This window comes from Rhamphochromis sp. 'chilingali' (genome assembly GCF_963969265.1).
Source record: "Rhamphochromis sp. 'chilingali' genome assembly, chromosome: 9".
NCBI classification, from domain to species: Eukaryota; Metazoa; Chordata; class Actinopteri; order Cichliformes; family Cichlidae; genus Rhamphochromis; species Rhamphochromis sp. 'chilingali'.
In genome coordinates, this window is record NC_137936.1 from 33,336,844 (window position 1) to 33,360,700 (window position 23,857).

At 37.6% G+C, this 23,857-nt stretch overlaps 2 protein-coding genes and 1 pseudogene across 4 annotated transcripts in view; 1 reads left to right on the forward strand and 2 right to left on the reverse strand.

The window, feature by feature from the left end:
- LOC308403159 (N-acetyltransferase 8-like) overlaps nucleotides 1-23,857 on the forward strand; it is a 561,295-nt gene that overhangs the window by 357,751 nt on the left and 179,687 nt on the right. The window lies entirely within an intron of this gene.
- slc12a5a (solute carrier family 12 member 5a) overlaps nucleotides 1-23,857 on the reverse strand; it is a 202,352-nt gene that overhangs the window by 38,345 nt on the left and 140,150 nt on the right. For both annotated transcript variants that reach the window (XM_080890761.1, XM_080890762.1), the window contains exon 4: nucleotides 1,314-1,460. In XM_080890761.1, coding sequence (XP_080746887.1) covers nucleotides 1,314-1,460 — 147 coding nt within the window. The remainder of the gene's footprint in view (nucleotides 1-1,313; nucleotides 1,461-23,857) is intronic.
- LOC308402140 (sterile alpha motif domain-containing protein 3-like) lies at nucleotides 15,922-22,294 on the reverse strand (annotated as a pseudogene). The gene is made up of 9 exons (XR_013974835.1): nucleotides 22,139-22,294; nucleotides 21,005-21,200; nucleotides 20,677-20,835; nucleotides 20,431-20,518; nucleotides 20,080-20,235; nucleotides 19,415-19,621; nucleotides 18,979-19,150; nucleotides 18,794-18,873; nucleotides 15,922-18,689 (listed from the first exon to the last, which is right to left on the reverse strand). The product of XR_013974835.1 is annotated as a sterile alpha motif domain-containing protein 3-like (transcript).

The following is a 23,857-nucleotide window of genomic DNA, read 5'->3' on the forward strand; positions in this document are numbered from 1 at the left end:
TTATAATATAGTATATAGTATATCAGAAATGTGTTCACTATTTTTATTACAAATTATATCAGTAAGGACGCTGACTAAATATTAACTGATAATTTATGGCAAAGGGGTGGGATTAAATAAGTGTTTACTTCTTCCCACTCCCTTTCAACATGTAAATTAATCAGAACGGTGGCTATATTGAAATGTATTGATTTTTGTATATTGTATATATGCATATAAATATTAAAAAAAAATTTTGTATAGTATTTTTCTCTCTCTTATTTTCTTGTCTAAATGTACCTGTATATTGTTTACATGTTTGAAATAAATTACCAAACAAAACAATCTTCAACACTCTGGTTTCCTTTAATGTTATCTCATGTAAGATTAGTTTAAAAACACTTGCCAGTTTGTCACTTTATTATTACTGCTGAATGCCACATTGTTAAGAGGGAAATGTCTGTGAACTATACTCCTAAATAGATAATTGCAGTTATTCTTTGACCACACTGCTCCATTTAAGTAAGCTGTAACCTTAGACTTGCCGTTTAAAACCACGACTGGGTCAACTATCCATATTTCTGTAGATGTAACACATTAAAAATTCTTGGGGGTGGTACCTTACCAGACTGACAAAGTTTTCTATTGGACGTAAACTAATACAATACATCGGTACAGAACTGTAGAGCAAAGAGGGTTGGGCTGTATTATATGTTTAGCAAAGAAATTGTGCTTAACTAAAACCAAGAAAGAATGTCAACATTTAAGCTGTTCAAACACATTACAGCAAAGCTGTTATCCTTAAAATAAGGGGGATATCTTTGTGAAAAATAAACAAAGATACATTGTGTGTATTGTAGGCTGACTCTGCTTACTAAGGAGACTGATTCTATTTAGAGACTGAACAACAGCTGTATGACCAATTTTACTGTGAAACTACCCCTGGCGAACTATTTTTGGATGAAATAAAAAAGAAAGCCGTTTCGGCTAATGCAGAGAAGTAATTACTTGCAATTCAAAGTATGGCACCACATTAATGGAAAGCTACTGCTCACTAATCAAAACACAGAATTTACTGAACCATTATAAACATATTTATATCCTCTGTTTCTCCAACCATATTCTGTGCAAGGTCCTTAATCTTTGCTGTTCTCACCAGAGCCAATAATGGTGATAACAATCTTACACTGCTGAACAATAAATTCTGCTACATCTGCTACCTTCCACTCTACAATATGTTACGCTCCACGAATGCTGCACTTTATAAAACGTGTGAAATTCTGAATTTTCACTATGAACCTGGGCTAAAATTTACAAGAATGTACAACACTCACTGTGGTACAGCACATGAAAACGATGATGAAAGTCCCAATGACACCTCCGATTCCCACCAACCAGGTCATCCTGAGGAACAGGATGACTCCGAAGATGTTTTGGATGCACGGCATATAAACGCCCATCAGTGTGCCGAGCTGGGGAGCCTGAAAGAAGAGAGGGGTGAGAAGAAAGAGACACCTGAGCATTATTCATGCACAGTTACAGTTTAAGTTTCTCCAAGTACTTAATCTAGATTGTATAACGTTAAAATTCAGATAGCTGTCAGACTCCAGATGTAAATGCTTAGCTTGTCTCTCGCTATAAGCATTCCACACCAGATGCGCAGCACCCACTGAATGACTCCTGCTGCATTTTGGCAGATATATTAATCAATAAAAGTCAACACATCAGCCGTGCATGCTGGGAAGCACAGTTTGCAGTATGTGTTATGTGCCTATTTTTTTTTACACGTGCAAAGACCCAAAACAATAAAGCAAAACACTGAACCGATGGAAAAAGGCACATAGGACTTCACAGATTATTACTTTCAAAGGCCCAATTTGTGATTTTAAAAAGGCCACTTTGGCTTGAATTCGCTGTTGTTGCCACATTAGCGGGTTGATTTACTGCAAACACACGCTTTTGATTATAGGCTCTTTTTTCTTGTTAGTGTAGTTTAACATATATTTAAAATTACAATCATTTGGGTTATTTTTTTATTTTAAGGATAGCTGTAAGAAGACATAATGTAAACTGGAGTTAAAGAGTGTGAAAGGCTTACAAATTCTATGCCAAAATATACTTTTCAGTCCTCTTGCTTAAATATATGTCTCTCCTACATTCCTTCTTCCAAATCCTCTGCTGACTACAAAAACAGTTTAAGCCCAGGAAATAAAGAAAACTTTGAGATCAGAAAGCAGCCATGTGACCAATCTGTTCAATGAATGCATGAAATATTACTGTATTTCTTTACAGGCTGGGTGTTTGTGTGTCTTGGTGCTGCAGTGCAGTCCCTGGTGTGGATCAGTTGACAAAGACAGCTGCTCTGTACTGCTCTGTGCTCAAGGCTGATCTATTGAAGGCAATTACTGACGCTCGGAGAATCACGACGTATTTTGTTGCACTTCTTATTTATTAATAGGAGGATTCTCTTGCCGAAGGTTTTTGGATGCACTTGATGTGAATGCGTTTGCATGAATTTGTTAATGAACAGTATATGAGTGTTTCCAGTGTGGGTCTGTACCGTCATGATGGCATTTATTAAATCTGAAGGACACAGCAGCTAACCCTGTACATAATAGAGAAATATTAATTTCCTGCTCGAGGACAGCTTGGCCAATGACAGGTAATTATTCTAGTATCCAGCCATGACCCATTTTACCAAGCGACCTTCACTGTCACATCATTAAATCACAGATACATGAACGAAGCTTCTCTGCTGCATGTTTGCACTTAAATGCAGCTTAAAATTGTGAATAAAGGATTGATTAGCTGTAGATTGAGTTAGTAAAGATGCTAATACACAGAAAGGTTACAAAAATGTTTCAAGTATTAAAAACAAAACAGCAGCTGGGTAATAAAAATTTATCTCAACTGGGAAATTACAGCTAAACTGGGAACATTACGTCTATGTAATTATACACACAGTGTTTACTGAGCTTTACTCGTACAACCAAAGACTTTCGTTAGGATAGGAAGTACTGAATCATAGATAGCTTAATTTGGCCTAACTTTATCCCCATCGTCAGCAGTAACTGCCCTTGAAGTGACAGTACAAGGGTCTTTAGGTTGCTAATTGTTCATACCTGACAAGGTGTGGATAAAGACATGCCTGGGTTGGCTCATTATCACCTCCCTGCTGTGTTATCTTAAGTTTTATCCCTTGATTTTTAACGCTGGATATCTAGTAATTTAATTTTTTTTCCTAATAAATCACCACGTCACCCAAAAATGTATCTTGTTGCTCACAAGCTTTGTGGGTTGTAAAACAAAATGAACTTCAGCAGGCAACGTGCTTACAGACTTATGGCTTTGATACAACATAAGGACATAAAAATCAAAGAAGCTTATAATTAAAACAAAACAAATGATTATATTATACCCAAGTACCTGATAACTTGAATGAAATTACAATATTGTGCCCATAATACTAATGTGACAATTCTGTAAATAATGGCCTGTTTTGGGTAATTTGGTACAGATACAGATTTGGAAATATTATCATAGGAGATGTCTTGGTCACAATGATAATAAGGTGAAACTCTAACATTGCGAAACCCCAACGTTCACAATTTAGGACCTTGCATCTGATGACAATAGGAGACCTAAATATGTGTTTATGTGTAGAAGTTCTTTTAAAATGTATGAGATTCTCTAGGACAAAAAATAAATTGTGCTGGTGATTCAGCAGCATTTTGTTACCAAAAATCATGTTGACAAATCTTTCTCGGGTACTCAGCATGAACAGTTACACGTTTCATTAAAGCTGAGATATTAACTTTTCCTTTTTTACTCCATAATCTACTGTTACTGTTGTGGATGATCATAGCAACACAGCCAAAATTTCAATAACATGTAATCCATGTGAGCTAAAAAAGCTCAAGCTTTAGACTGCTCCTACTCTTGGCCCTGTATGATATCAGTGAAAGCAGATATCCTTAATACTGTCATCACATGCAGACTGGTTATGAACACAGGTCCACCCACCTGCTGTTCAAACCTTCTGTTTTATAGTGGCAATCAGAATAAAGTTGGCATAAGGGGAGGGGGAACAGACCTAAAACGTCTTATTGCAGACATTTGATAAACAGGAGGGCAGTACCGAGGCACAGCAAAATATTATGGCTGAAATTATGGAGCTAAAAATGAGCATAATAAGTCATTATTTCAACACTCTAATGAAAATCTGGTTTTGCCGATTTATTGAACTATAGCTAATAGCTTACTGCAGGGGAATCAGTAAGAGCCACGCGCAAAAAGGTTACAGTATGTCTGGGCTAATTTGGAAACAGTGTCACACAGTTACGTGAGCAGGGAGCTCTTAGCTTTTGCTTTTTCACATAAAAGCGTTTCTTCCATGATTACGTATTTTAAACTCTCAAGTTCAGCGTTGGTTTCAAAATGTATGATGAAATAATGATGTGCTCTGGGGAGAACCTTAAGTGGTTCGTGGTTATCAGTCACGGCCTCTAATATATTTCTTCAACAAGGGTTATTAAATTTGCTGTAGCAAATGGACACTACACAAGATGGAGAACTTAAAACCACGAGGCCCACACGGGGAAGTGACAGCAGATGCTGAATTCATAATCCAGACTTTTAATCAAATCATCCTGACAAGTGGCTGACATCAAATGAATAATGTTGTGTCTGATGCTAGAGTATGTGATTTGTTTGGAGAGGCCTGCTTTCCAGCATTAATAATGTATTGTTTGCAGAGAGGAGCAGAATGAGAGAGGCAGAGCTGGAGAGACAGAGGCAGAGCAAGTCCAAGCAGGTCTTACAAATATAATTATCTTCTAATTTCCTTTAGATAAACAACAGAGCAAGTGCTCACACTCGGAAATGCAATTAGCAAGGTTATCACTTTGGAAGCCCCTGATTACCTCACCAGAAGCACTCAGTTTCTCATATCATATCATATCTCAGTATCTGATTATATATACCTTACCTGTCAGTGGACAAAACTGGTCATATGCTACATGACAGGTATTGATCCATTCTACAAACTTACCAGACCCCATGTTCCTGAACAAGCCTGATGGGCTGGTGCCCCACTCTGCCACCCCCAGGGCCCAACAGATCTACTGACTTTCCACTGTGAGACACCACAGAGAAGTCAGGACATGAATGGCACCCACACAGTATTAAGAATAGGCTGATAATACTGCAACGGATTAGTGTTTGCTCCCTCATGATATTTAACTTTTTTAAGTTTCTAGCTGACATAACTTGACATAATACACCATTCAAAACAACAAGTGTGATACAAAACAATGAACCAGCCATGCAACCGATGAGTGTTTTGACTTCCACCAACTGAGAGAGCTGTAAAAGAATGACAAGTGGGTAAACTTGTAAAACATTTGTGTTTTTGCATGGTAGCAGCTTTATATTCTGTATTTTAAAGACTGGATAACCATTAGAAGACAAAAAAAAATGCAACTGATTCCAGCATAAGTCAATCTTCCATTGGTTTACCACATAGCCTAGCACTGTATGTGATTCCTAATGTTTTCTTTGCTTTTGATTACAAATTTCTATTTGGCTAACACAACTGAATTATCATCAGCGGCAATTTTAATCAGAAATATTCATCAATTATTTCTTTTGTTTTTGGGCATTTGCTCACACAAGCCTCTTCAAGATGTCCTTGGAAACTCAATGTTTTTAATTTTTTTTTGCAGCTGCAGGATTAGATGTTATATTGATTATTAATCAACAAAAAGAGTAGTAGATGAAGAGATTATAAAAATAATCATTAGTTCCCCTCCGGTTTTCTTGTTCTATTATTTGCAAGATTAACAAAGTAAATCTAAACTGCACTGTTGTTAATCCGACACTTCAGTTTTTCCATAAGGTGTTTGTCATATTTTCCCTGTGTGTGTACACTCTGTCTTTAATATGGCTGACATGTAATCTACAGCTTCACCTCTCGCACAACTTAATCCTCGCAGCGGGGAACCTCTCAGCTTTCAGGCTCGCTGTGCTTTAATCAAAGATCCACATCTTGGGCTCCGCAGGTTGCTCGAGGGAGCAGCTGAGAACAAACCCCATTCATCTCTGTCATATCTCCCACTATATGATTATTATTTGCACACTTTGTCAGTTGTCTAGGGTATGTAAATAAGATTGCTACTCACTGTGCCCTTCAGTGTGTGGCAGAGAGCATTTCTCATCATCTGCATGTCAGCGTAGACAAACCCAGTGTAAACCTTGAAAGGACTCATATTTGTAAAACTACATATATATTATCTAAGAGGTGGTTTTACTTCTAGTGTATATCTCTGGTCTGTGTGCACCTGATATATGTTATGTTGCTCGTCAGAAAGACAGCACAGTATCACTGTACTCTGCTTTAAGGTTCAGTTTTTATTTAATGAAAAAAACAGACAAACAGTAGGAGTAGTATTAAAGTCAAACAGAGAAATAAATTTTAATTCATAGAACTAAAATCCAAGAAACTCAAAATAAAAACACACATTTAGGATAATTAAGACACAATTTCACTTCTCCTCAGGTCTTCTTATAACTTTTCAGTTCTCTTCTTTCTCACCCCAGCAGCAATCCTGTAATTAAAAACACTGCCTTTCCCCTGGCAGGTCCTTCAGGGACTTGGTGTGTAATATACATTAGCACTTAGGTGCTGCAGGCAGAAAGGCACCCCTGCCATCAGCACTTTGTTGTTTGACTCAAAATTGCTGCCACTGCACAAAGTGGGCTGAGGTTAGTTTGTAACAACAGGTATGTTATTAAAGGAAAGCCTGTGTGCACGTACATATCACAGACAAAACACCTTCAGGAAGCTGGAGCTTTGTAATTCCTTTCAAGGTGGGTGAATCTAATAACAACAAGAATTTCCTCGCTGCTCATCTCTTTTCCTGGGGTGGCTGAGAAGTAGAGCAGGTTATCTACTAAACAGAAGGTTGGTGGTTCAATCCCTGGCTGCTTTGGTGTGGTGCCAAAGTATCCTTGGGCAAGATGCTGAACCTTGACTTGCTCCTGATACATTCATCAGAGTGTGAATGTGTCAATGTTAGATAGAAAGCACTTAGACTTGTATAAATGTGTGTGTGAATGTTGTATAAAGCGCTTTGAGGGCTCAAGCAGAGCAGAAAAGTGCTATATAAGAAATAAGAACCAGTCCATTTACCAGTAATGTTAACCCTTCAAAACCTGAACCATGAAATAACTGCCAGAAATCTTTAATGTTTTGATGATGTTTGTTGAACTTTTAGACAAAATATGCAAAAATATATCAAATTTTAATCTCCATATACGAGTTTGAATTTGTATCACATTTGCTACATAAGCCATATTTTTGCAATTCAGTCATTAAAAATGTGTCATGCAATTTATGTCATTTTTTGAGCGTAAAAAGAAGTCACGCTGATGATGTAGAAGTCTCAAAAACTCGTTAACAACTGCTTTGTGTTAAATACACACACGCTGGGCTCTTCATCACACGGACAGATCATTTGCAGTATTCACTCACTGGAAACTGTTAAAGAGTTGTATAATATCAGCTTCCTACAGGGGTTGATTATTATCAAATACAGATAAGGAAAAAGAGTATGTCTTTTTGAATTGAAATAGCAGAGGTTAGATTGTGGAATCTGAAAAAGATAACATCTTGAATAGAATAGTTTGTCAGAAAGGCTTACAGAGAAGTGAGAAAATTCAGTATAATTTTTGTCCTTTAATGCGTTTCATACACAACTGTAGACTTAGAGGAAGGCAGGTTGAAAGCACGACTGATAATGCAGATTATAATAATCTGCGCTAAAAGGTGTGTAAATACAATTGAGTATTACAACAGCAACAAGGTGTTTATGCCCTACCACAATCCACAGAAGCACAACAAAACCAAAGTTGGCAGTAACTCTCTCCAGACTGCAAAATGTCATTTTCCCCGCCTGTTCTCCCACACAATGGAAAACCACAATCAAGCAGACCTTCAGTGTTGGACTGCTGCATGAGTGTCTGTGGTACCTAATGCCTGAGTGATAAATTATAATCCAGCTTTGACAATAGGGAGGCTTTGGAAAAAAAAACTGTCTGTCTGCTAGAAATCCTGATTGTTATATAAGATGTACAGACACAGAAAACAGGATTGGGGGTGTGGGGGCCTAAACAGAGTCCTAAACAAGATAAAACACTTCTACGGATTTGTTAAACAGCCAGCAACAAAACAGAAATGGGGTAAATTAATGAATGCTTGTAATGACTTTATATTGAAAACCAGCCTAAAACAGATTGAATGCTTGTACATGCGTTGAATCAATGACCCTCTTGGGAGAAAAGTCAGGGCATTTACTGAAAGTACTGCTTTTCAATTTTCATTCAGTTGGTGTTTCATTACTTCATTTTGTGGATGGGGAATGCAAGTCTGACCAGCATCTGCCCTGATAAATGCACATGCTCACATATACACAGGAGTGTCTGCTTACTGGGCCACAAGCCAGCAGTGTGATTTCCCTGGAGAATGAGCCACCAAGAGCAAAGGGAACACGGACTGCTGCAGAGCCACAGGTAGGGCCAGCGAGGCACCACTGAAAGAGGAAGAAACAGCTGCCCACCGATCCCCTGGGAAGTGCAGTCAACGCACCACATGGATGGCTCAGGTGTGCTAGATGCACAACAGGACCTTTCAATACATCTGCTGTGGCACCTACTTCAGATTCACTGCCTCCTGCTGCCCTACCACTTAGCACAAGTCTATCACCAGACTGCATCTCGGTCTCTGGCCATCTTTTCAGCTTCATATCCATCACAAGCATTTTTCTCACATAGCTATACACCAACTATGCACCATTTTGTAGATTTATAAAAAAGAAAGACTTCTCACAGCCAGAAAAATGCTGTTCTTAATTTAAAGACCATCTTAACTCTAAACAAGAAAATATTCACATTTGTCCATAAACCATGAGAAACTGATTCTTTCAAAATCTGTGCAGGGCAGAAAAGGAAGATTTTCCTTTTAAAAAAAAGCATTAACTGGATCTCTGGTACCTCTTCTTTGCCTCAGCTCCTGCTCTGTGTCCTAAAAAGAGCAGATGCTCTTTGTAGGCCAGGTCAATAGATTCTGTGAATGAAATGTATACTAAAGTAGGTTTCCTTAGCCTTAAAGTGGTTTTAGTTGCCTTGAAGTAGAGCAGACATGTGATTCCACTTGATTTTCTTCTACCTATACTATCATAATGATAAGTTTTCATATTAACCAAAACAAAATGCTGTTCTCCCAAAACTCCTTCTTTTTTATTTTTTCTACTTTTTGATCTGTATTATGTCACAACCAGAGAATATCCTTAATATGGTCATCTTGGGTGAATAGCTCTGGCTGTGAGCACAGAATTATTACCTGCTCACATAGTGTTCAAAACCTTCAGTTTGAGAAAGCCAGCCAATGAGAGGAAGACGTAAGACAGGAGGAAGGGACTCGAAACAGCTTATTCAGACAGCTGATGGACATGTATTTTTTAGATAACATAAATCTTCCTTTAAAACTGCATTTAATTTGTTATATGCTACATACATCCATATCCCCCCTCCTTCCTTTTCCTATGTTACTCACATAGTTTTAGTTCAACCTTCCTTTGAACATCTCTTACCCTGCTGAGGCTAGCAGTTCTATGTTGAATTTGGGGAAGTGCAGATTTAAAAAGGGAAGGTGAAAACAATTCCAAATCCCTGGATAGCCCGAAGGGAAAGAAAATGAAAGAGAAAGAGGGCAGAGAAGTATGAGGAGATGGAGTACACACTACTTCTGACTGAGTTGAGAGGAAGGGAAACATCCAGGCCTTCACAGTCTAGGACAACCTGCCAAGCTGCTTAGGCTGACAAAACCAGCGACATCTTTTAAATCACTTCTTACAGGAATTTGTTATGCTTACAAGCAGGACCAATATGTACTGCATGTACAAATGTCTGGATTCTCTTTTAAATGTCTGGTTGGTGTTGCACCTGTTTGTGGAGAACTGCTGATAGAAATGTACCGATGTTACTGTGGAATCATATAATTGAATGCAAGAGTGTGAAATTGTTTCCACTTCCTGCAGCAAATCAGTGGTATCAGTGCACATAATTATTTCATGATTAATTTGTCACTTTGATAATACATTAAAGTAGCGCATTGTGTGTAACATATGGGTGGTTTCTCTACCTGATTTGGTATAATTCAGGAGAGAGAAGAGGAGACGAAAGAACAAGTAAGGACAGATAAAGGGGGTGGATAAGAGGAGGGGGATCCGCACAACTGTTTCATTATTTTCATTACCGGCAGAGACCGAGGCGTGAAGTGAAGCGAGTGAGGTCAGGGGAGGTGGGGGGAGAGGGGGGTAACAACAGAGAGGGAGGCAGACTGGGAGCTTGTAACGCAATCTGCACGCTCTGCTGGCCAAACCGGAGCTGATAGGGCAAATGTGTTTCTGCTCAGGTGTGCTGAATTATTAAACAGACAGCAAGAGGAGAGACCAGCGAGCATCAGTCTTCCTGACCGGCTGTGGATGAACCAGTCACTCTGCGGTCAGCTGGGTTTCTGTCTATGTGTGTGTGCGTCTGTATGTGGGAAAGTGTTTTAAAAAATAAAAAATAAAAACACTGTAGCAAAATATCCTCTGTGGAAATCAACACGCACCACCTCTAAATAGCATCTACATGTGTTACTAGAATATTCTAGGTTCCACCACAAAGCCTCATGTGTTACAGCCAGCTGTGAAACCGCTGTTTACGCGCACTCTCAGATTTAAGGCTGACAGACTCCTTTTCCACTAATGCACATGTACTGCTGCTCCCTTGTGTTTACAAATTAAGATCAAGAGTGACATGCCAGAAACAGACACGTGAGGTGAAAATGTACTCTAAGCTACTATGTGGTAGATACAAATGAGCATAATAATCAAGAGAACTTAAGCAATGACATTTTAGATGAGAAGATGGATCATTTTTCTCCTAATTCTTTCAGTCAAATCATTAATTTTGTGCAAATTTGATGTAAATGACATTTATCTTGGGAAAGATTTAACATCTTGAAATTATATCTTTATTTTCTCTTTTATTAGTGTTGCAGAGCTGGAACAATTAGGCAATTAATCCATGAGCTCACTGGCAGAAAAATAATTGGCAAAATATACTGAAATTGATTTAATTTTTCAGTCATTTGATGATGACAGATGCTAAATTTTGCTGCTTTTTTCATACTGAACATATCCAGTTTGGGGACTTTTTGCTACACAAAACACGTCAATTAAAGATGTGAATTTTAACACGTTTTTGATATTTCATGTAAAATAAATAATAATCTGAAATTTCACAGATACCGGGCTAATAGGCTCAGAAGAACAAAAACATCTACTGAGCCTATTAGCCCGGTATCTGTGAAATTTCTATTTCTCCCCACTGTGAACACGTGCATGCTGCTCTAACATGAATTCACATTAATCACGATACATTCTTCAGAAAGCAGCTGATGGGAACGCTGATCTCATGCCAGTCTAATGAGAAAGGGAGGTTGGGAGGGGTGAGGTCAGAGCTGAGAGCAAAGATCATAAAACACCCAGAAGGGAAACATTTATGTAAGGGGAACATTACACTCTAAAAAGCAGAGTACATATGGACAAGTGTTCCTTCTTGGCAAGTGTAGTCGTTTGGAAAATGACATGAATAAAAGAGGTTCATATGTTTGCATTGTGTTTACTGTTGTGCATACAAAAAGCACAATTAAGAAAATACCGCTGGATACGTTATCTTTATTTTTGTTTGCTTGTTTTTGTTTTTTGAGAAACAGAATATAAAAATACTGAAAACTAACTAAATCTATACATTAACAACTAGAAACACTACAAGCTGCATGCCTAAAGACTGATTAGCAACCTCCACCAACCACTTGGGGAATATATATTTTTCCTTTTTGATCTGTGGTTGCTACCCTGTCTCTAGATCTGTGTGATTGAGCCCTAAGTTAGTCACTAATTCAACCCACACGTAAAATAAACACCAAGGATTAAAGTGTTCATGTTCAGATAACTTCCCAGACACATTATTTTTCACGTTATTCTGCAGCAAGAGTATATTAAATGTTATATTTAGATGATTTGGGGATACGGTAAAGAGACTGAAATTCACACCCAAACTAAGCTGTAACATTTTAACATTTACAGAGGAGAAAATGTGGTATTTGATTATTATATATTAAACCAGAACCCAGTATTTTAGCAAAGCTTTATCAAATGTTAATAATCGAATGCCTAAAGTGAGATATTGCCAATATACAAAAAAAAAAAAAAACAAGCCTTGCCTTCTTGTACAAGTTTTCTCAGTTGCTTTGGAAGATATCGAAAATGATTCTTAACATTTACAAAAACATAAAAGCAGCTTTTCAAATAAGATTTTTTCTCTAAACAATCAGAACTAACAGCTGCATACAATGGATTGTCTGCGAAAGCCTGTAACAAGACAAGTTGTGACAAATTCTTACGCCACTGTTTACAAATACAAAAGTCAAACAGCTTAGTGATGTTAATAAAACTGCATACTCTACTGTGAAATGCTTTCTGATGTAAACAACCTCTTTGATGACAATCTGATGACAAGGCTGCTCTTTTTTCCTGTCTGGCATAGAACAATTTAAACAGTGCAGACTTTCAGATTACTGCATGTGGGGCATCGACTGCAACAGTTCTGCTGGAGAATCACAAATCACCTTTGTAGTTTTACTGGTTTTACTGTAACTGGTTGACATCTTTGTGACACATTAAAAAAATGATATATATCACAGCAGATGCCTGCAGAGGCTTGATGAGATATCACCAGATTCTCCATGTGCTGCGGTGCAAAGGTATCTGTTGCTACTGTAAGCTGGTGGGAATCTGGAACTTGAAAATCAGGTTGTAACACTAACAGTTTACCATTTATAATTAATAAATTAATTAATGTGAATTAACTTTAGTTAATAGATATATATTGCTAAGATCTGCAAAATTACATAATCAATAATTGTTGAGTTTATAATTGATAGTGTCAAACATTTTTATAACATTATGCAACATTATGGTCAAATTGAAAATTATGGTAATTAAATAAGAACACAGACCAAGGTTTGCTCTAGGGCAGGCATAATACACACTGTGACTCACAAGTGACTAGTGTATGAATATATACTGTCATTTTGGTTTCCCAGTCACATCTACACTGGCATCTGATTTTAAAGCACAAACATGCTGAGGGTGAAAATCCTTAGCTTGAGTCTTCAGAAAACAACCATCTTTTACATTCATCTGGTTATGATTTGCCATTTAAAGTTGTAACTAACAGGTGTTTACATTTCAATAATATTCCTGGTTTTCCCCCTTTGTGCTTGTATCCAGAGCTGTAAAACAATATTGAATTGCCTTTTGTATTTCCAAATGAGAAGTCGAACAAAATATGTAGGAAATTCTTGACAAATTATGAAAACCCAATGAACCACTTCACATGGTCAAAATAGCTTTTGATCAAAAGAACACACATAATTGATAATATAGGAATCAGCAGCCTTAACTTAAAACCTGCTTTTATGATGTGACTGGATGATTTGAAGGTGTTGAAATTCAATTCTGATCTGAGAAATGCACCAGAGTGACTGCAAAAAACTGTAAATGGGTAAAGTCAGAGAAGATTAGCTTTGACTGGTTTCCATCTTAACCTTTGTGACCTCCAGCCTGATCCCTCATGTCACACGCCATCCAAATCTCTAATCTTGGTTTTCACACTGAACAAAAAGGCTACCGCTTCTGTCTCTCTCTTCCACAACTCACTCTCATCCTAACTTGGGGGACTGATGATAAAGGAGACAGAGGGAGCGGTAGGTGGAGTGAAGCGAGAAATGGAGAGGGAAGGTGATTTTTTTTGGGAGGGTTGAGTCCGCTGTGTGAGCGATAAAGCGCTACAGGCTGCCTTAATGAAAAGCCTCTCACAGCGATGGGGAGATTGCCTGTGGAATGGGCTACTGATTGGAGGACCAGCAGCTTGGTGTAGCATCAGAATCAGAATCAGAATCAGAATACTTTATTGATCCCTGGGGGAAATTATTTTTTGTTACAGTGCTCCATTTTAAACCAACATTAAGACAAGACAGACAATACGCTAACTAAGAATAGTACAATATATACATATATATACATACATACATACATAAGTCACTTATAAATAAATATTTGGAAAAGAAACATGTGTAGCTGTAGCAGCAAACAGTGTGTTAAGTGGATGCGTTGTACAGGGAGATGGCCACAGGCAGGAATGATTTCCTGTGTCGTTCAGTGGTGCTTTTCTGTAATCTCAGTCTCTCACTGAACGAGCTCCTGTGACTGACCAGCATGTCATGGAGTGGGTGGGAGGTGTTATCCAACATTGTCTTTATCTTGGACAGCATCCGCCTCTCCGACACCACCTTGAGGGAGTCCAGCTCCATCCCCACAACATTGCTGGCCTTACGGATCAGTTGGAGACTAATTCAAGTATTGAAGGAGTTCGGATGACGGGGGGAGATTAGTGCTATACCATAGTGATATCTGAGCCAAAGACAGCTGGACAAATATACCTTACATTTCAAACAACTGGGAGGGTTGGGTCAAAGTGGCAATACCTCACTGTCAACTAGTTCAAGAGTGACGGCATGTTAGGCTCGTGTACATGGTTGTTGTCCTTAGCTGCTTCCAACAGGATAAGCGAAACCAGTAAGAGGCATAGTTACATCTGTTTTCAGAAACATTGCCCCATTGATCTTGATAGTAAACCGATCTGTTGGGTGTTTTTCATGAGCAGACAGCAGTCCCAGTGAAAACTGTCCACAATGAGGTCTGTGGCTTATCTCAATACACTCTGAAATTGTGTTTGGAAGTAAAGGCTGCTGTTGATGTCTAAATGTGATTTAAACTGTAAAAAAGCTGAAGGCAGAAGCCTCACATCTCATAACTAAATAAAATACAATTGCCTGCATGGTAGGATAACACTTGAAGAAAACTGTTATATCATAATGTTTTTGCTCATATGGGTTAAATTATGATCATCATGGAATATAAAAACCTGTTTCCAATGTCATTGTGTAACTGTAAACATGAATAAATGCTGATCTTTACTTGATGCCATGCTTACCATGTTCACCACATGAGTTTAGTTAGCATGTTAAAATAGGTTACTAACACTAAACAAAAAGTGCAAGCGGGGCTGCTGGGAATGTTCTGAAGGTTTTTCGGCACTGAATAAATAGAATACTGTACACATTTAAGTTTAATGGAGCTGGATAAAAAGTTAAAATGTAAAAAAGGCAAGAAAACTTTAAAGGGACATAAATGGATGCCACAAATATGATGGTGAAGACACTGAGCTCAAAACGTGAGGAAATGATTTGTTCTCCAACCGGTTGGGGAGTGGTTGCTGGCTATCTCTAGACAAAATTTGAATTCAAAAATAAAAGTTGTGCATTTTGAAACATGTTTGTTGCAGATTAATAATATATCTTTTGCTTCTGTGTTCTCTGTTTCACTACAAGTCGGTGAGCAGCTGGGAAGCGTCTATAGACAAATCAGCATTTTCCATGCAAATGATGCGTGACTGTACACACTCAGAAATTAAAGTACAGAAATGTACCTATAGGGGTACAATGGCTTGTCACTGGGGTGGTACCCTCTAAGGTACCGTTCTGTACCCTAAACTGTGGGTACTGATTTGTACCCTTGTAATTTGTACCTTTTACACGTCAAACCTGTACTTTAAAGGGCAAAGTTGTACCCTTAGTATAAAGTACAAAAAAGAACCCTTAAAAGGAGTACAAAAATGTCTTTCTAAAGGTTCAGTATCTACACACAGATTTCCTATATTTTTCCTCTCAGGATTTGAAAAATTGAAGATACAAAGTCAAAAATACTTGTCACATTTATTACCTTCTTAAATACATTGCTTAACTGTTACATACAAACTGTTATCAACAGAGTATGTGTCATAAGCTGCAACATCAATTTCCTGTCCAGGTTTTAGCAACGTCCATTCACTATCAACTCTAACACTGTATGAATGAAAATGGTTGTCATATAACAGAGGAATGAGAATTTTTCCACAAAAGACCCACATTGTGTCAATATTAAATATGTACTTAATTTGCCAGAACAGAGGAATCTTCTCTGAATGCAGTACATCAATGACAAACACATCTCTTACACAGTATTTGACACTGTTCACAATTACTTCTGACACACGCTGGAAAGCTTTCTTAGCACTATCAACTTCAGAAAAGCCACAATAGACTGTCAGTGCTTGTTGCAGTTCCAGTGGTAATGACAAAAATGGTGTAGTCACACTTTTTCCAAAAACATTTTCAAATTCACCAAGTAAACTTTTGTTAGAAAACTCCCAGCACTGTCTGAACTGATGTCTGTTGCTCAAAGTTGTAGCAATGTTCATAAAATTTCTACAATTGCGGGACAACGTTTTGAAATACTGGTGCTTACTTTCAAATCTCATACACCATAACAAACGTAGAGGGCCGAACATTTCAATCAGTCTTGCATAGTGGATTAAATAATGACACTTTGGTGTAATTACATCCCCAAATACACTTTTCAGTTTTGTGAGAAACTCATGGACAAGCAACTTCAACAATAAAATATTCTCTTTTCGCACTTTTTTAGCCATTACAATCTCTGTTATTTCACGACATAGAAGAAAAACATGCCAATATTTACAATTAGGTGGCACACGGTCTGCCATCAGAAATGGCAGCAATCTGAACAGGCACCACTTTTGAGATGCTGATCCAACAATACCAACACTCTGAAGTCTCTCTGATAACTGTACTGGTTTGTTTGTTTTGTCATTCTGACCGATGGGCATTTTTTGCAATTCTTCATTGATCTCTCTAATTGTAATATGCTTCTCAGTGTGGGCTTTACAAATCACTAGTTTCATAACTAGAGGAACTACACCTTCCAGCAGATCATGCATTACATCAGGTGGTAAAGCTTGCGTAACACTGAAATAACTCAGTCTGTCAAAAGGACATGAACTATTTACACCATATATTGTTTTATCATCCGGAAATTCTTGGATTCGTGCAAGATGATACTGGTGAACCTCTGATGTTCTTAAAACAAAGCTTTCTTCCTCAAAGGATTGTTTCATATCTTCATAAGAAGCCATGCAATACCGACAAATTCTACCAGTGTTAAATGACATAGAAAAACCACCAATCATGTGAGCTGATAAATTATCACAAGATAAAGTTGCAAGAGCAGCATGAATAGTGTGTTCAGTTTTATCAATGGTAAAAGTAAAGCCATCAGTGGAAAGTTTTTCCAAATCATCAAGCAAAGGTTTAAGGATAACATGCCAACCACACCGCTTAACGAAAGAATAGCGTACCAATAACGCTAGATGAATGTGCCTCTGCTGAGAAGTGTACCTTTTGTCCAAATTGCCTACAGTGTAATAAAATGCACTAAGTTTGTGTTTGGATCGTTTAGATCCTAGAGGATTAAGTACTTCAAATTCATCCTCATAAAAATGGAGTCGCAGTGCATTTGGGTTATCCTTGAAGAATTGATGATGTCTGAAGATTTCTCCATCAGAGTAATCTGTTAGAAATTCATCAGTTTCCAAATTGCCACTTGAAAAAATGTGATCTTGTATGTCTTCATGAGAAAGATAATTTTTTAGCACCTTATCAACAGGCACATATGAATACGAGCCAACTGTATGACCCACAGAGTCTCTTAATTTGCAATGAACAGGCTCTGTCATGTTGAGCTTTGATTTGCAATGTTCTTTGACCAAATAAGGAGATCGAATAGCTGTTGAAGCCTTCTCAAAAAATTCATTTGAATGCAGGACATTTTTAAGCTCTGGACACAAAGACACATCAAGACCCATTTTCTCTAAATGATATGCTATAAAAGCATCGTAGTTCTCCTTGAAAAAACACATCAGAAAATTTACATCTTCCACAATTTCTTCCTGAACAGAGACTGGTAAAGAATTTTTCTCTCTGCACTTAAGAATGAACTTGAAAAGATTGTCTCTGAAATTTATCAAAAATTCATCCCAGGATGGAGGGGTTTCAATATTTTCAGTCATGTCATTTGCAAATTCATTTGGGTGTGGACTGACTACCTCCTGCTCATTTTCATCTAAGTCTTTATGGGGACACAACACCTGTTCTCTGTGTTTCCTATACACATGTCGTCTGAAAGATTCATATTTTTTGAAGGAAGAACAGCAGTCACTGAGTCCACAGGTTATATCAAAATTGGCATCATGGGAATGAATAAGTCCTATGTGCTGAATAAGCTTTGTCAAACTAAAGGTTCTTCTGCCACATTTGGAGCACTGATATGGCTGAGGCATGGTGGTCAATACAGAAGATTTATTTGTCTGGTGACTGTGATTGGCAGAGGCCGGTCCTCACCCTCATCTATTTTCACAATGTACTTTTGGAGAAAAATCAGGGTGTTCTTCAGATGTTTTGGATAAGCAAGGTTGAAGACAAAATACAAGCAGAAAGAAGAGATGATTCCTTCAAAAATACACGAGCTTCTGCACACTTCACTGCCATCCAACTTCACAATGTTTGGAGCGCTTCTGGAGAACACTGGTTTCCAGTCTTCATGAAGTAGCTGCACAGTTGGATAGGGGGTTTTCGGATGAACCTTTGAAGTCAAAAGAGAAGGTAGAGGAAAGCAATATCTTAGTCTCTTAACAAAAGATACATTTGTTTTCCTTTTATATAGACTAAATATTTTAATACACACACCTCTCCAAGTATGACAAAGAGATCCAGTTTCTCCTTGAAGACGTATGGCAGGAATAAAAGTGCAGCCCTTGTGTCAAGATCTGCCAAAAAAACCCAAAAACAACACAAGATCACCCATGCATTTTATCTGGCATTTCCAGTTACCTATAAAAATTATATAAAATGGAAGCCTTGAAAGCAAATACCTGGTAGGTCATCAGTGAGAGCCTCCTCTCTTGCATCAAGGTAGAGCTGGTAGAGTGGGGTTTTCCCTCGTGTAACGTCAATCACCTTTGCTGCAACACATGAGAGCCCTTCACGAAATCGCTGGCTTACATTACCCGTTGTTGGTTGGATCCACCCGAGTTCGTTGCACAGCTACAAGTAAAAAATTAATTTTCAGTACAAAATAACAGTGTATGAAAATGAAATAATCTAAAGTTGATATTAATTATGTATGGTGCTGCATAATTATTTTTTTTATAGAATTTAACAACAATACTGTAAGAAGTTACATGAACATACAAAAAAAGGAAAGAGGGACAGATGAAGAAAGCAAGGTCAAGGGCAAATAAAATTTACTACTATAAACATGTTAAATGTGACAGCTATTTCCAAGTTCAGTTCAGCTTTCTGACTTACACCAGTAGGCATCCCTAAGAAGGGGTACTTCTTCAACACATCCTCCACAGGCATACCATCTGCAATTTCTTTTTGCCGCCAAGCAAACGTTTGCTGCATACGGTTATGAACCACCATGGTATCTGGTTGCATCTTCTGATATTGGCACTGTAAGACCTTTAAGTGGGCGTCGATGGATAATAAATCCTCTCCTTGGACGCATGGTCCCTTGAAAGAAAGCAAGAGTGAGAAGAGAAAGTCAAAACAGATTAGAAACCCAACATAAGACTAAATATACAATTAGAGCTGACACGATCTGTGCATCACAAAGAACTCGTATTGTTTAAAGTTAACCGATACCATGAACCAATATTTAAAATATGGAAACTCTGAAATAATTTCACATAAAATCTTAATTGTTAACTTGAAATTTTAGTTTTGGAGTCATATTTAAAATGTTGGTTTTTTTTAAATCTAGTTCACCCTCTTTTAGCGCCTTCTAATTAATAATATTTTGTGAGGTAGAAGTATTAGCACTGGTACTTTGTATTAGCAAGTGCTCTAATCCAAGTATTGGTATAGTTTTGGTTTGAAAAAAGGGGTACAGTTGCATCCCTAATCCTTAGTTTTAGATGTAATAACAGAGGCAAGAACATTTTATAGCTCAAGATGTCCCTCACACCAACCTGACAAACATTTCTCTGACTTGTTCGTTGACATTTATTAGGCTGCCCTCTCCTCGTAGAACCAAACTTCTCCTTACAACGCCTCACTGCCTCACTGTCGACTAGTGGTGCCCGCTCTGATTTGAATTTACGTCTCAAAGACATATGCCATGTGTGCTTGTTGAACAGAAACATAAGTTACTGTAAAAACAATCTACACAAAATACACCCAACAAAGAATCAGTAAACATACTTCATACAAACCTACTGAGAGGCTACAGATTGTCTTACTAACAAAACAAGATTGAAAAAAGCTTCACTTTTACTTTGTAATCTTGAAGGAACCTTATGCAAATTTTAAATTTAACTTACATAACCATTTCCCTCACGATCCTTGAGGAAAGGATACTTCATTACCAGCGTCTTCACAGCTTGCACATATTCAGAATTTGTGGGATACCTGTAATATCAGAAGAAACATAAGTGTTAGAGCAACTGCTGACAAACAAACTTTATCAAGTGTCAGTTATTGTTTCTTAGTAATGTAGCGTTTATTTTCAATATGACAGATTCAGCTTTTTCTAAAGCAACAAGCTAACATTACCCTGATTAACTTACATAGTATACTGTGCCACAGCTTCATATAGAACTCTGATTATTGTGTGTCTGTCCCTTGGATTTTTATGGCACGGTTCTTTGTTGTCCAGTTTTAGTTGCAGATTTTTGGGAAATCTTGGAATTTCAAAAGAGGCTGGCAGTCTCAAAGTATTTTCATTGCTGTGAAAACAGTTAAATGTTTGTTTTTATTGCATGAATTGAAGTATAAAACACTACAGTAACAATACATATGGTAGGAAAAATGATCATATTAACTAAATCCTAAAAGTGCATAATGGCCAACATGTATGTTTCAGACATACTAACTTCATTATAAATAAGAAAATACCTTATTGAAGTTGACGAAGTAGATGGTTGCCAGTCTTCTGGAGAGACAGTCTGTAGAGTCAGCGTCACTGAAGATTCCTTCATCCTTGACACAAATTGGTTGAATTTAACCTGCTTTTTGAAGGATCCTTGGAAAAGGTATGCAACCATAGTCTCAGTAAGACCGCAGTCAACTGTGTCACCATCAACCTCATTGTCTGCAAGATAAATGGTAGTACAAACTCTAAATTCCATGTAAGAATATTTAACACCACATTTTTACATGGGTAAAAACCGTATATCACACACATTAAAACCTTTTGTACAACTTCTTTCAGTTCAAAGAAATATTCATTAAAAAAATCAGCAAATTAAATAAAATAAACCAAATTTTTTAGAGTGAATCCTCTTGATATGCAAAGTTTTCATTTTTAAATTTAGATGTTTGTTTGGGACTACTGGACACAGGAGAGCAGAGTCTGAGCATGCTTTTGTGCCCTTTCAAGTTTGGAAGAAAAAAAAAAAAAGACTAGAATGCTGTAATTTGTTAATATTCACTACTAAGGTGACTCCTTTCTCCAGATTTCCGACAGTTTCTGCCGTCTGTTCTTTCAGACCGATTACTTATAGCGATAACACCCGCAGGACCGTATTACAAGCTCAGATTACATGCTGAAAAAGTTCCCACATTGCTGAAAACGGGACTATCAAACCCCAGCTGCGACACCCTTGTTATATTTTAAACAAGTGCGGCGTCAAGATATTTCCTTTAAACGCCGCCCATGTGTGTTAATGGCCTTGGAGTGGATGTAAAAACGTGATTTTATTAAACCATTAATACACTAACGGTAAACTGCATTCAGCTACCAGGGAATCAAATTTCGCGCCGTTCCGCTGCGCAGGGGTTACCGAACCCATAGACTGTGGCCGAACCACATATATAAGTTCAAACTTATACAAATACTATGTGTACACATTTTTCATTTTTCAGAACTGTGACCTCAACTTTACACATGAAACGTTTGTAAAAACGTTTGTAAAAAGACATAATTTGAGCTAAGAGAGTGCCGAAACTAGCTAAATTGCTAATATACGTTAAGCTAGGCTAAACCAATAATTAGTAATTACGCTACATTTTTCTTTAAATAAAACTTACCTCTGAAACGCTGAGCTTCAGCTTCGGTGACCTCTAAGCCCCACTCTTGTATTTTTGTTAAGAGTTCCTCGGTTGAAAGTGAACAGAGCACACCAGGACTTGCAAGTTCGTAATCCATCTCCGTCCGTTGATAAAACAAAATGGCACCTGCTGCATTTAAAGAAAGTTCTAGAATCCACCAGCTATTCGTTGAGTTTCTTCTTCTACTTTTTGTTTGATGTTGTGAGGATGGGCTCAACTCGCACTCCGAGGGTGCTTTTTTGCAATTCATCCAAATACTTACTTAAAAAAAAAAAACGCTCTCTTAAAAAAATGTTTAAATGCATTTTTACTGTTTTTTCTTTCAAATAAATTCGTTGTTCTTAAAGCAGCTTAAAAATAAGGGGGGTTCAGGGAATACAAAAACAACAACAGCAATGAAAATAATAAAAAATAAAATAAAAACACTAAAATATATGCTTAAATCAATACAGTTGCAAATAAATTACTGTCAAAAAGAATTAAAAAAAAACAACCTCTAATCAAAAAGAGCTTAATCAACCTGTACTTTATCTTTTGAAAGAATGGGTACAAATAAGTACTTTTCACAATTAAGGAACATGTATGTACCTTTCAGACGCTAAAAAAGGTACAGATAGTTCCCCCGAGGTCCAATATTTGTCCTTAGACTGTATTAATGTCATTTTTGTACCTTGGGGCACAGTAATGTACTCCTTCCGTACCCCTATTTCTGACTGTGTAGTAATGTGCTAATGAGCCAAAGAATTACAATGAGGTTTTTAGTGTAGCACTGTATACTTCTTTACGACCAATTTCACCCAGCGACTTCCAGTAATCACTCACCAACCAGTCAGGGAATACACATTTTTCACAGGTGACCAGTGGTTGCTAGGGGTCACCGATTGGTAAGACAGTAACTATTTCAATCTGGTGTCAGATTTCTGAACACAAGCATGAATAAAGAAACAGATGTATTACTCTTCTTAGACTTATCCCTGCCATTGATTTAAACTCTTTTTCCCAGATCTGCTCTATACCTAGATGCTGGAATCATCTGGAGCCACAGCAGGAAAAGTACATACTGAATTGGATATAATAGGTGAACTGGCATCTCATGTCATCATCACTGATCTTTCTCAAGGTTAAAAAGAAAAAAAATACCTGAGTGACAGAGAAACAGGACAGGAAGGAAGACAAGAAGTGGATAGAAGCAAATATATAAGGGTAGGGAGAGATAGGCTGATTGGACACACGAGAAGACAGACAGTGTCAAAGGTCATTGAAAAGCTGTCAAACTGTCACTGCTGTAGCGTCTCACTTTTTAAATGTGTGTTTTATCTCATGTGGGTTAACTCTGAAGTCAGAAACTTTCAAAAGTTGGTGTGAAATATCTTAACACGTGTCACTTTCCATCAGTCTGTTGTCCTAATTTGGCATGAGCTCCTTCACAAATTATCATTTGTCATTGAGTTTCAGCTTTGCTTGTCACTGCATACCTAACACCATAATTTCCCACAGGATTAATAATGCAGCAGTCTGTCCATCAAGTGCTGAGAAAAAGCCAGAAAAGTAAACCACTTCCTGCTGGCATCTCGACACCAACGGCAGAAAATATCATGGGATGATATGGAAGGAACTCATTAGTGAGTGGCATTTAAGCTGCAAACCCATAACATGAACCGGGGATTTATAATATCAACAGAAAATGATTGGCAAGTC